The sequence below is a fragment of the Pyrgilauda ruficollis genome, unplaced genomic scaffold (assembly GCF_017590135.1).
Source record: "Pyrgilauda ruficollis isolate IOZ18807 unplaced genomic scaffold, ASM1759013v1 scaffold149, whole genome shotgun sequence".
Lineage (NCBI taxonomy): Eukaryota > Metazoa > Chordata > Aves > Passeriformes > Passeridae > Pyrgilauda > Pyrgilauda ruficollis.
The window spans coordinates 902,461-915,075 of NW_024513543.1; the positions used below are offsets into that span (position 1 = coordinate 902,461).

At 55.2% G+C, this 12,615-nt stretch overlaps 3 protein-coding genes across 6 annotated transcripts in view; 2 read left to right on the forward strand and 1 right to left on the reverse strand.

Moving 5' to 3' along the window:
* Window positions 1-1,922: 1,922 nt before the first annotated feature.
* On the forward strand, window positions 1,923-6,913 carry SYF2 (SYF2 pre-mRNA splicing factor). Of its 2 annotated transcripts, none has more exons than XM_041460904.1 (7): window positions 1,923-2,028; window positions 2,107-2,220; window positions 2,432-2,557; window positions 3,714-3,831; window positions 5,128-5,278; window positions 5,986-6,084; window positions 6,161-6,913. In XM_041460904.1, exons 1-7 carry the CDS (start codon window positions 1,972-1,974, stop codon window positions 6,324-6,326), a joined length of 831 nt encoding a protein of 276 aa, XP_041316838.1. In that variant the 5' UTR covers window positions 1,923-1,971; the 3' UTR covers window positions 6,327-6,913. The 2 variants fall into 2 exon arrangements, with proteins under 2 accessions (XP_041316838.1, XP_041316840.1); XM_041460906.1 differs by having other exon boundaries at window positions 1,924-2,028; window positions 5,188-5,278.
* Window positions 6,914-7,574: 661 nt separating this feature from the next.
* Window positions 7,575-12,557, reverse strand: RSRP1 (arginine and serine rich protein 1). 3 transcript variants are annotated; one of them, XM_041460901.1, is made up of 6 exons: window positions 12,352-12,554; window positions 12,175-12,230; window positions 10,091-10,687; window positions 9,652-9,806; window positions 8,498-8,581; window positions 7,575-8,094 (listed from the first exon to the last, which is right to left on the reverse strand). In XM_041460901.1, exons 1-6 carry the CDS (start codon window positions 12,420-12,422, stop codon window positions 7,906-7,908), a joined length of 1,152 nt encoding a protein of 383 aa, XP_041316835.1. In that variant the 5' UTR covers window positions 12,423-12,554; the 3' UTR covers window positions 7,575-7,905. The 3 variants fall into 3 exon arrangements, with proteins under 3 accessions (XP_041316835.1, XP_041316837.1, XP_041316836.1); XM_041460903.1 differs by lacking the exon at window positions 12,175-12,230 and having other exon boundaries at window positions 12,352-12,514; XM_041460902.1 differs by lacking the exon at window positions 7,575-8,094 and having other exon boundaries at window positions 8,498-8,892; window positions 12,352-12,557.
* TMEM50A (transmembrane protein 50A) overlaps window positions 11,426-12,615 on the forward strand; it is a 5,796-nt gene continuing 4,606 nt past the window's right edge. The window contains exon 1 of the mRNA XM_041460907.1: window positions 11,426-11,896. The gene's annotated coding sequence lies outside the window, so the exon portion shown is untranslated. The remainder of the gene's footprint in view (window positions 11,897-12,615) is intronic.

A 12,615-nucleotide genomic window follows, 5' to 3' on the forward strand; every position in this document is an offset into this window, starting at 1 on the left:
ATAAGAGCTCGGGGAGATAAAGGATGCTGCTCCCCAGCCCTGGCCAGGACGTTCCCCTTCAAGAGGCCCAAATCCACCCGAGATGAGTCAGTTCCTCCGAGCTCCAGCCCCTGTTCGACATGGAACTGGAATTTTTCATTTCATTTCGGCCCTGCAGGGGAGGCAGAGCTGGAGGAGACAATGGAGGCAGCTCTGAGAAACACAAACACTCTAAAATCTAAAAATACATCCACTGTCAGTGCCAGCCAGAGCAGCCCTGGCTGTGCTCGCTGTCAGCCCTGCAGGAGCTCTGGGATTTGGGGATTTGGGACAATTCCCTGCTGGGCCAGGCCAGGCTGAGCACCCACAGCAGTGATGGCTGGAGAGAGCACCTGGAACAGGGGATGGGCAGAGTTAAAGGAGTAAAGTAGGGATTTATTACAAATATTTAAACGTATTTATTAAAAATCCTGCACAGGACGCACCTGGTGTCTCCATCCTGGCATGGTGGCCCTTTGGAAATCCAAGGAATTTTCTCCCTGGAAATCCAACAAACCCCATCACAGCCTGGGGATGTGGAGAGGGCTCAGGTGAGGGGAGACCCCAAACCCCCAAAAAACCCCAAACCCCAGTGGGACACTCTCTCCTTTCCCCCCCTAAACCCGCTCCCCCTCGCTCCAATCCCCTGCTCTGGGGTGTTTTTAATCCTTTGGTAGCAGATCTGAGGGGGCAGAGTGGTTCCGGGGTGTTTTTAATCCTTTGGTAGCAGATCTGAGGGGGCAGAGTGGTTCTCGGGTGTTTTTAATCCCTCAGCAGAGGAGGGAAGCAGAGCTGAGGGGCACAGGCCGGGCAGGGCCGCCCATGGCCGGGGCTGGGCAGCAGAGGAGGGCAGAGCTGAGGGGACAGAGGAGTTCTGGGGTGTTTTTAACCCCTCGGCAGTGAAGCTGTGGGGGCAGAGAGGTTCTGGGGTGTTTTTAATCCCTTATCAGAGGAGGGAAGCGGAGCTGAGGGGGCAGAGAGGTTCTGGGGTGTTTTTAATCCCTTATCAGAGGAGGGAAGCGGAGCTGAGGAGGCAGAGGGGTTCTGTGGTGGTTTTAACCCCTCGGCAGTGGAGCTGAGGAGGCAGAGGGGTTCTGGGGTGTTTTTAATCCTTTGGTAGCAGATCTGAGGGGACAGAGGTGTTCTGGGGTGTTTTTAACAGCAGAGCTGAGGGGGCAGAGGGGTCCCAGGGTGTTTTTAACCCCTTGTCAGCAGAGCTGAGGGGGCAGAGGGGTCCCGGGGTGTTTTTAACCCCTTGGCAGCGGAGCTGAGGGGGCAGAGGGGTCCCGGGGTGTTTTTAACCCCTTACCGGAGGAGAAGAGCGGAGCTGAGGGGCACAGCTCATGGCCGGGGCTGGGCAGCACAGGAGAGCACCGCTGAGGGGGCAGAGGGGTTCTGGGGTGGTTTTAACCTCAGGGAAGCGGAGCCGAGGGGGCAAAGGTGTTGTGGGGTGTTGTTAACCCAAGGGAGCGGAGCTGAGGGCACAGCTCATGGCCGGGGCTGCGCTTCCCTCTGCTGGGCGGCCGCGGCTCCGCTGCAAAGCCGCTCAGCACCCACCCGAAGGCTCTGGGAGCCTTCCTTCAAAGGAAACAGAACATCCCCAGCCCTCCTTTCCTGCCCTGTGCAGGAAACGCTTCACAGACATGGTTCATAGCAATGCAGGATAAATTCATAATAAATTTCCGTGTGAGGCGGGAGAGCCCGGCCATGGAAAACTGAACTTTCTTCGCACAGAATTTGCAACAAAACTTTTTTTTTTTTTTTTTTCCTCCTGTAACGTTGCCCTGTTTTGGGTCTCCTGAGGGATTTTGCGGATTTTGGGAGAATTCCGGGATCCAGCGGCGGCAGCACCTCCCGCCCGCTGGGGGGCGCCAGGCAGCACGCGCCAGGCAGGACGCGCCGGAAGCCGGAAGTACCAGCAGCACCGGAAGGCGGAAGTGCAGGCGGGGCGCGATGGCGGCGACGGTGTCGGCCCTCAGCAGCCTGGGGGTGCCCGAGGCCGATGTTGGGGTGAGGCGGGGTCGGGATCGGGCGGGACGGGGGTCCCGGCTCCTCCTGGAGCTCCTGGCTGAGTGCGGGACGTTGCAGAGCGAGGAGGAAGAGGAGGAGGAGGAGGCCGAGCCCGGCCCTTCCGCGGCGGCGGCGGCGGAGCAGAGACGGGAGGAGCGGCTGCGCCGGTTCCGGGAGCTCCACATGAAGCGGGTACGGGGGACGGGACCAGAACCGAGCCCAAACACTGCCCGGTTGGCGCTGGGGGTCGAGCTGGGCGATCTGCAGGGCCCTGATTGCTCTGGGGGCGTTCGGTGTGGGTTCGTGCCCCGGCAGGGTTCGGGGTTGTTCCGTTTGGGTTCGTGCCCCCCGGGTTTTGGGGTTTCTCTCTCTCTCTGCTCGAGTTTTGCCTGTCTGGTTCCAGTACGAGGCCTGCAAGCTGAACAGCCAGGAGGTGGTGGAGGAGGACAAGAGGCTGAAGTTGCCCCCGAACTGGGAAGCTAAAAAAGCTCGGCTGGAGTGGGAGCTGCAGGTGCAGGAGAAGAAGAAGGTAAAAAACTGCCCCGGGGGGTGCAGGGACACACTGCCAGCCTTGCACAGACTGGGTCCCTGGGCTGATTCACTGCTGATTGCCACCCCAGATCCCTGTGCTGATTAACTCCTGTCACCCTGCACTGGGATTAGCAAGGCTGGGCTGGGCTGGGATTAGCGAGGCTGGGCTGTGCAGAGCCGGGATCAGCCAGGCTGGGATTAGGCCAGGTTCAGCCAGGCTGGGATTCCCAAAGCTGGGATCAGCCAGGCTGGGCTGTGCAGAGCTGGGATTAGCCAGGCCAGGATCACCAGGCCGGGTTCAGCCAGGCCAGGCTCACTCAGGCCGGGTTTAGCCAGGCCAGGATTACCCAGGCCAGGTTCAGCCAGGCCGAGCTGGCCGCTGTCCCCAGGAGTGCGCCGCCAGGGGCGAGGACTGTGAGCGGGTGAAGCTGTGCAGAGCTGGGATTAGCCAGGCCGGGATCACCCAGTCCGGGTTCAGCCAGGCCAGGATTAGCTAGGCCGGGTTTAGCCAGGCCAGGATCAGCCAGGCCGGGATCAGCCAGGCCAGGATCAGCCAGGCCGGGATCAGCCAGGCCAGGATCAGCCAGGCCGGGTTCAGCCAGGCTCAGTTCAGCCAGGCTCGGTTTAGCCAGGCCGGGTTTAGCCAGGCCAGGATTAGCCAGGCTGGGTTTAGCCAGGCCAGGATTAGCCAGGCTGGGTTCAGCCAGGCCGGGATCAGCCAGGCCAGGTTCAGCCAGGCTGGGCTGGCCTCTGTGCTCCAGGAGTGCGCCACCAGGGGCGAGGACTACGAGCGGGTGAAGCTGTGCAGAGCTGGGTTTAGCCAGGCCAGGTTCAGCCAGGCCGGGTTTAGCCAGGCCAGGATTAGCCAGGCCAGGATCAGCCAGGCTCGGTTTAGCCAGGCCGGGTTTAGCCAGGCCAGGATCACCCAGGCCGGGTTCAGCCAGGCCGGGTTTTAGCCAGGCCAGGATTAGCCAGGCCAGGATCAGCCAGGCTCGGTTTAGCCAGGCCGGGTTCAGCCAGGCCAGGCTCACCCAGGCCGGGTTCAGCCAGGCCAGGCTCACCCAGGCCAGGCTCACCCAGGCCAGGATCAGCCAGGCCAGGCTCACCCAGGCCAGGCTCACCCAGGCCGGGTTTGGGCTGGCCGCTGTCCCCAGGAGTGCGCCGCCAGGGGCGAGGACTACGAGCGCGTGAAGCTGCTGCAGGTGAGCGCCGAGGACGCCGAGAGGTGGGAGAGGAAGAGGAAGAGGAAGAACCCCGACCTGGGATTCTCAGGTGAGACCCCGCGCCTGGGAGGGGCTGGTTTGGGCCAGCTCTGCTAGAAAAGATAGTAAAAATTATATAAAATAGATTAAAATGATATAAAATAGATTAAAATGATATAAAATAGATTAAAATAGTGCTGTACAATAGATTAAAATAATGCTGTAAAATATATTAAAATAATGCTATAAAGTATATTAAAAGTACTATAAAATATATTGAATAATCCTATAAAATACATAAAATAATGCTGTGAAGTAGATTAAAATAATGCTATAGAAGATAGAAAATAATGCTATAAAATATATTAAATAATGCTGTAAAACTAGAAAATAATGCTATAAGATATATTAAAAATGCTGTAAAGCATATCAAAATAATGTTAGGAAATACAAAAAATAATGCTAGAAAATATATAAAATCATGTTAGAAAATATGTAAAAATTATGCTATAAAATATATTAAAATAATTAACATAATGCTAGAAAATACATAAAATAATGTTATAATATATGAAAAATAATGCTATCAAATATACAAAAACAATGCTATAAAATACATAAAGTATGCTATAAAATACATAAAATAATGTTATAAAATATGAAAACATAATGCTATAAAATATAGAAAAATAATGCTATAAAATACGTAAAACAATGCTAGAAAATCCATAAAATATGCTATAAAATAAGCTATAAAATCCATCAAATGAGCCATAAAATCCATAAAATAATGCCAGCAATCCATGACATGAGCCTCCAATCCATGCGGTGAGCCACCAATGAGCCACAAATCCATGAAATGAGCCACAAATCCATCAAATAATGCCACCAATCCATGAAATAATGCCACCAGTCCATGCCATGAGCCACCAATCCATGCCGTGAGCCATAAATCCATGACATGAGTCACAAATCCATGACATGAGCCACCCATCCATGCCCTGAGCCTCCAATCCATGACATGAGCCTCCAATCCATGCGGTGAGCCACCAATCCATGACATGAGCCACAAATCCATGACATGAGTCACAAATCCATGACATGAGCCACCCATCCATGCCCTGAGCCTCCAATCCATGACGTGATCCACCCATCCATGATGTGAGCCATAAATCCATGACGTGAGCCTCCAATCCATGACGTGAGCCTCCAATCCATGACATGAGCCACCAATCCATGACATGAGCCACCAATCCATGCCGTGAGCCACCAATCCATGACATGATCCACCAATCCATGACATGAGCCACCAATCCATGACATGATCCTCCAATCCATGACATGATCCACCAATCCATGACATGAGCACCCATCCATGCCGTGAGCCGTGAGCCCGGTGCCGCGCCCGCCGCGCTCTCTCCCCCAGACTTCGCGGCCGCGCAGCTGCGCCAGTACCAGCGGCTCACCCGGCAGATCAAGCCCGACCTGGAGCAGTACGAGAAGCTCAAGGAGCAGTGGTGAGTGCGGGGCCGGCGCCCGGGGGGGCAGCAGCTCTGCAGTCCCTCCTGGTGCTCTCTGCTCGCGTGTTCTGTTGTTAATTGCTTCACGTGGGGTAATTAAGGAGTTAATTTCTTCCAGCCTGGCGCTGCTGAGCTGGAGGAAATGCTCGCCCAGTTAGGTCACGTTTCTGTCATCGGGCACTTCTCCTGCAGCGGGGTTTGGGGTTTTTAAGCTCGGTTTAAGGACTGAGGCTGGCCCAGTTTGCATTCAGACAGATTTGGTATTTCTGAGGGTTCTGTGTCTTCCAGAGGCACCTGCTGGTCCCTCTGTTGGGTTTAATGTTGACATTTGTCATCTGGAGCTGGGGTTGCCACAGCTCAGTGAGGTGTGAGAAGGAGCTCAGGCAAGAACAGGGAAACCACGAGGGTGCGGAGGGACAGGACAAGGGGTGAGAGCTTCAGAGTGGAAGAGGGGAGATTTAGGTTGGATATTGGGAAGAAATTCCTCCCTGTGAGGGTGTTGAGGGCCTGGCAGAGACTTCCCCGAGAGCTGTGGCTGCCCCTGGATCCCTGAAGTATCCAAGGCCAGGCTGGCCAGGGCTTGGAGCAATTTGGGAGGATGGAAAGTGCAGGGGGGGCACTGGAGGGGCTTTGAGGTCCCTCCTGGGAGTCTGAGAAGCCGCAGCACGGGCAGGGGTGTGAGCGCTGCCCGTGTGTGCCCACAGCGGGGAGGCCCTGTACCCCACCTCGGACAGCCTCCTGCACGGCACACACGTGCCCTCCAAGGAGGGCGTGGACAGGATGGTGGCAGACCTGGAGAAGCAGTGAGTACGGGGGCAGAGGGGAGGGCAGGGGCTGGGGGTGCTGCAGGCCCGGGGCTCAGCCCCTGCTGCCCCCCAGGATCGAGAAGAGGGAGAAGTACAGCCGGAGGCGGCCCTACAACGACGACGCCGACATCGACTACATCAACGAGAGGAACGCCAAGTTCAACCAGAAGGCCGAGAGGTTCTACGGGAAATACACGGCTGAGATCAAACAGAACCTGGAGAGGGGCACGGCCGTGTGAGCCTGCCTGGCCCGGCTCACCCGGAGCCTGGAGAGGGGCACGGCCGTGTGAGCCTGCCTGGCCCGGCTCACCCGGAGCCTGGAGAGGGGCACGGCCGTGTGAGCCTGCCTGGCCCGGCTCACCCGGAGCCTGGAGAGGGGCACGGCCGTGTGAGCCTGCCTGGCCCGGCTCACCCGGAGCCTGGAGAGGGGCACGGCCGTGTGAGCCTGCCTGGCCCGGCTCACCCGGAGCCTGGAGAGGGGCACGGCCGTGTGAGCCTGCCTGGCCCGGCTCACCCGGAGCCTGGAGAGGGGCACGGCCGTGTGAGCCTGCCTGGCCCGGCTCACCCGGAGCCTGGAGAGGGGCACGGCCGTGTGAGCCTGCCTGGCACGGCTCAGCTCAAACTGAGCCTGGGCCCTGTGAGCCTGCCTGGCTCAGCTCGCTCCTGGCTCCTCTGTTGCCATTTTCTGTTTTAAGTTGTATCAAAAGTAGCTCAGTGGTGCTTAGTGTGCTGAGCACTGTGCAGAACTCAGCTGTAAATAGCTTCGGCTGCAGGAGGAGCCAGGTTCTTTCTGCCTTCCGTGCTCTGAATAAACTCTTTGCTCTAATTTGGGAGTTGGTGTCTGTTCCTCAGGTTTGTGTGCCAGCAGGATGAAGAGCAGTGACCTTCCCACGGAAAGGCAGCTCGCCCCTGGCCCTCAGCAATTCCAAGGTGGGATTCCCCCCAGCAGGAATTCCAAGGGTGGGGATTGCCCCTGCAGCCATTCAAGGTGGGATTCCCCCATCCCTCAGCAATTCCAGGGTGGGATTCCCCTGGCAGTGCAGCTGTCCAGCCTCACCCACAGGGACAGGATGGACACGGGCTCCTCCCACTCCTTCAAGGGTTTCTTAAGCTTTCAGACACCAGCAGTCAATTCAGTTTATTTTATTAATAATTTATTATTACTATTATTTATACAAAACCCAGGTTTAACCAGTTACTCCCAGTCCCAGTCATTGTGTTCCTGAACTCCTTTCCCTTCCTGCCTCACAGGGAGGCTGATCCCAAACCCAATAAACACAACCCTGTAGCAGGTGGAGTTAGAGCAGAAGGGACGGTGGGACTGGGCCCAGCCACCCCTCCTGCACACTCCCCAGGGCCCGAGGGGAGCCAGGGAAGAGGCCTCGATGGAGGCAGGATCCTTTCAGCTCTCCTGTGTTACCTCGAGAGAGGAGCTGCAAGCTGAACCCAGAAACAACCACAAGAGCTCAGGCCCAACACCTGACACAGCCAGTGCAAAACTAAACTTTATTCACTTAAGTAAACAGTTACACAAAGTAAATCCAGGTGTTCAAAGAACAGCTACTCGACTACGGTTTAGAAAAAGTTACCCACCTGCAAGTTCTAGTCCAATAAAGCAATATAAAATATTTACAAATATACACAAGATTCCCATCTGTGGCTTCTGGATCTGTGTGCTCTCTATCTGAAAGAGAAACCTAAGATTCCAAAAATTAAGACCTCAAAATAAATACTCAGTATTAACAAGTCTTCAAGCCCATCAGAAACCTCCCTCTCTGTGCTGAGGGGGTGAGTGCTGCAGTCTGACAGGGACTCCCATCAGCGTGCCCGGCACAGGGAGCTTTTGGGTGAAAAGTTCAGGAATGTTTTCTTCTCCTCCTTCTTGACAGGAACCCACTGCCCATAGGGGCTTCCCTTCCTGTCATCCTCCCTGGGTGGAGAAACCACTGGCTCCTTAACCACAACGTGGCTCACTGGCTTCTGCAGGGCAGGCTTGGCCATTGTGTTCTGGGGAAAAAAAAAGACATTTCCTGTAAGAAAAGGGGTTAAAACCAAGGGGTTTATCTGTGCTGATCATATAAATCATATAAATGTTTTCTCTCCAGCTCCTGCAATTCCTGATGCTTACACTGGGTATCAATCACTTAACACAGGAGAAATCCCTGAATGCTGAGTCTGCTTTACTGAAAATGTAACTTGAGATAAGCTGTGTTTTAAACCAGTTCTAGTTTTGAATTGTTCAGATTGAGGGTGAACACGTTTGCTGAGGTGTACTCAGAGTGCTCTACCACCTCCTGCATGGAAATCATTAAATTGCAAACATTAAATTCTTTTTGTTATCATTACTGAGATGATTATTTGGGAAAAGCTCAAGCCAGGAGGGCTGCAGTGCTGGGACTGCATCACTCACATTAGGGCTGAAGGAAATGCTCCTCTGGATGGTTGCTCTCTCCATGCCAGCCTTGCTCCCGTCCTCAGCTGCACTCCCGGGTTGCTAAAGAAGAGCAGACACAGCTCAGGAGGGGATCCCCGACCCAGGGCAGCAGTCCTGCACAGCACAGCTGTCTGTGGAGTGGTTCAGTATCTCATCTAAAGGAGCTGCACAGCCACAGCACAGCAGTGCTGAGCCACGGAGCACAGGCAGCCCCAGAGCTGTGCCCACTCCCGGGAACGGAGGCAGCTCAGGCCCCGTGACAGCAGAGCAGGGACACAGCGAGGGCAGCAGCTCTGCACGCCCATCTTGGAGAACAACAATAAACTTATCTGCAAGGGATGCAGGCCTCTTCTTCTGTACTCTCTCAACATCTGGAATATATTGCATATGTTTATGAAAGGGATGCCTGGACCGTTTGTGTCAAACCCTCAGCAAATTCACTTCCCTTTCCAAGAGCAGCACCCGCGCCAGGCAGCGGCTGCAGGTTTGTATTTACTGTGACTCAGGGTAACACACCACGACAGAACCAAACTAAAATTCACTTTAAGCTGCTCCAGTTTCTCCCTCCCTTCAATTCACAGCAGCTACAGCCCACAAAGTCCCTTAATTACCACCAGATTTTCTTCCTCATGTCTGGAACCATAGTCATGATTTCTATAAGACAGAAATAAAGTATGTAAAATGCATTGTGTGCTTGGGTATGGAATTTCTGGGAAACAGTTTGTTGCACATGAAAAGCTTTTAACAGTTAAAAAATGCAGAAAGATTTAACCTTAAAAAAAATTAAAAAATAACCCAAGACTATTCACTAGGTTTGGCAAGGACACTCCTGATTTTAGGTCAGAAATGCATAAACTAGTGGAATTCATGGGAAATATCCCATGAGGAGAACAAGTCAAAGGAACAAGTCTCCTCTCCTTCCCCAGCTGTCCCTACTGGACACTCAGGGGATCAACCACCTCAGAGAGGGCCTCTGCTTCCAGCTTAAGGCAAAGCCTCGAGGTTTCTGGACAAGTTTTTGTTCAAGAGTTTGAGCTCGTAAGCACAACCTCCACAGGTGAACCAGAGCCCAGCCATGCAGACAAGTCTAAGAGGTGTTTACCTTTGCAGGGAGAACACTCCATACTTACCTCAGCTGACTCCGTGGCTTCCTCTCGCTCCTGCTTCTCAGTTTTGATCTCCTTGGCAGGAGCAGAGATCTTCAGGCTCGCTGGCAGGACAATGTTGTCTGTTCCCAGAGCTTTGGCAGCATTGGCTTTTGCAATTTCCAGGAGTTCCCTCTTGTCTACAAGAGGAAGGAATAAAAAAAGTGGTTTGTGTAATGTTAAAATCCACGTGTACCTCCTCAAACCTAAAACCTGCAGGTTTTGCATCTTAATCATCAGCTGGGACTCATCTCATCACAGCCTGTCCCCCGTGCCAATTAACATTCTAAAACCAATTTTTATTAAATACATTTTTCCCCACACTGAGGTTTTCCTTCACTTGGGCTTTACAAACCAAGCAAGCAAAGGAGAATCTCCCCGGTTCAAACAAAACCCCTTTTCAGGCCTCACAAACCCCAAGTACCTTTCTCACTGAGGTGCAGAGGCGACCTGCTCCGGGAGCGCGTGCGGGAGCGGCTCTTCCAGCCGCGGTAGGCCTCGGGGTAGATGGTTCTGCCGAAGCCGTAGTAGCGCCTGCCCCGGGAGCGGGAGCGGCTCCTGGAGTAGGAGCGGCGGTAGCAGGCCCTGCCGCGGGACCAGGAGCGGGAGCGCTGCCGGCGGTAGCGGTGCCGGTAGTGCCGGGGCCGGTAGCGGCCGCGGTAGCGCCGGGAGCCGCGGGAGCGCGAGCGGCTGCGCGAGTAGGAGCGGGAGCGGCGCCGCGAGCGCCGGGAGCCGCGCCGCCGGGAGCGGGACCGGGAGCGGCTCCAGCTGCGAGAGGAGCGGCTGGAGGAGCTGCTGGAGCTGGAGCTGCGCGAGGAGCGGCTGGAGGAGCGGCTGGAGGAGCGGGCGCAGCTGCGCCGCGAGCGGGAGCGCGCCGGGGAGTCGCTGCGCTTGGGAGAGCCCAGCGTCAGGTCATCCATGAACTCCGTCATGTCGGCCGTCCGAGCAGCGCTGCCCTTCTGGGCACCGCCAGCCGCTGCCTCGGCTGCGGCTGCTGCTCTGCAGTGCCCCGTCTCCGTGCCTGGGGAGAGAGAGGCGAGCTCAGCGTTTACAGCAACACCGTGACACACAGGCAGCGAGGCCAGGGATATCAAACACCTCAACCACCTTCCGGAGACAGCTCAGCTCTGCAGCTCCCTCTCCTGCACTCAGCCACAAAACTGAAACGCAATTAAACACGCCAACAACCCCAGACAATCTTCCGGAGACAGCTCAGCTCTGTAATTCCCTCTCCTGCCTGAAACGCAAGGAATTAAACAACCCAACAACCTCCAGACATCTTCCGGAGACAGCTCAGCTCTGTAATTCCCTCTCCTGCACTCAGCCACAAAACCGAAGCACAAAGTTGTGTGAAAAATGAAAGGCTTCAGTTTAAACCATGAGCGGTTCTGCGTGGAATTTTGGAGAGATGTAAGTCTGTGGGTTTTAAGTGTAATTCCTTTTGCAGCGCCTTTTTTCCTCCAAAAAGGAGGAAAATCCTGATCTTCTTGAAAAGAATTTTCAAGGTGTTTTATCTTCCATCTAGCCTAAACACAGCCCATCGTATCTACGATACAAAATAACTGCTTGCCTGCAACTCAGTACAAAAACAAGAATTTTCTGCTACAGGTTTTTACTCCAACAAGGGGAAATGAAAGTATCTTCTAAGTATAAAGCAGCTAAGACCTTGCCTGTATCTTGCCATAAAACTCGTGGCACACAGCCCCACAGATCCCAGCAGGGCATGCAACAAGCTGCTGTTAAAAGACAAGAATTTTCTGCTACAATTCCACACAGGTTTTTACTCCAACAAGGGGAAATGAAAGTATCTTCTAAGTATAAAGCAGCTAAGACCTTGCCTGTATCTTGCCATAAAACTCGTGGCACACAGCCCCACAGATCCCAGCAGGGCATGCAACAAGCTGCTGTTAAAAACGCTCCGTGCAAAGCCCGGTGATGATTCAGTGGCCGTGACTCGCACAGGACGCAGTAATTCTTATATTAATAATTAAAATGGCTGTCCCTGGAGTGGCAGCCATTTTATGGCTACAAAGGTTACTCGGGGTAAGGATCTTATCACAAGACTTAAGCCCAGAGTTACGTAACCAGTTTACAGTTTAGGGAAGCTTGCTCTGACACGGAATTTCTATTTAGCGCTCGGTGGCAACAAATCCAACCCCCGCACTGAAATCTGTCTGAAATATAAGCTGTGGGAGAATTGTCAGACGCGCTTCTCTCGCTACTACTCCAGGTAAAGTTTCACTACTTCACCTCTACGCCAGAGCCAAGGTCACACTGCCGGGACGGTAAGAAGAGAAATCCCCAAGGGCCGCCTGCCATCGCCAAACCCCTCCCGGCCCGTGTTCGGCCCCGTCCCGGACCCCCGAGCCCTCAGGGTCCCTCAGGGCCCCTCACGGGCTTATTTGGTCCCTCACGGCCCCTCAGGGTCCCCCACGGCCCCTCAGGGTCCCTCAGGGTCCCCCACGGTCCTTCAGGGCCCCTCACGGTCCTTCACGGTCCCTCACTCACCGCTGGGCGCTGCCGGGCACGCCCCGCGCTGGTTCCCCTGAGGCACCTGCGCGCTCCTGGAACAAAAGAAATAAAAACCCATAAAATCCCATCCGTGAGAGACCCACAGCCCTCGCTCGGCAGCGGCCACCGCGATCGGCCTCTCCCGCCTCTCCCCGCTCCGGCCCGCCGCCTCACCGGCTCCAGCCCGCCGGGCTGCCCCCGCACGGGTCCTGAGGGGAGAGCCCCGCTTCGTGAGTCACCCCCATAGCGCCGGGCCCGCTGCGCCAGCCGCGATCGGCGATAGAAGCGCGACAGAACCGCAGCCAGGAGCCGCCTCCGCCCGCTGCTGCCGCCGCCGCCCGCCAGCGACTGAGGGCGGCCGCAGAACCTTCCAGAACGTCCCTCCCGTTACGCAACCCGCGCGCCCGCGGCGCACGCGCCGGCCCCGCCTCCACCCCC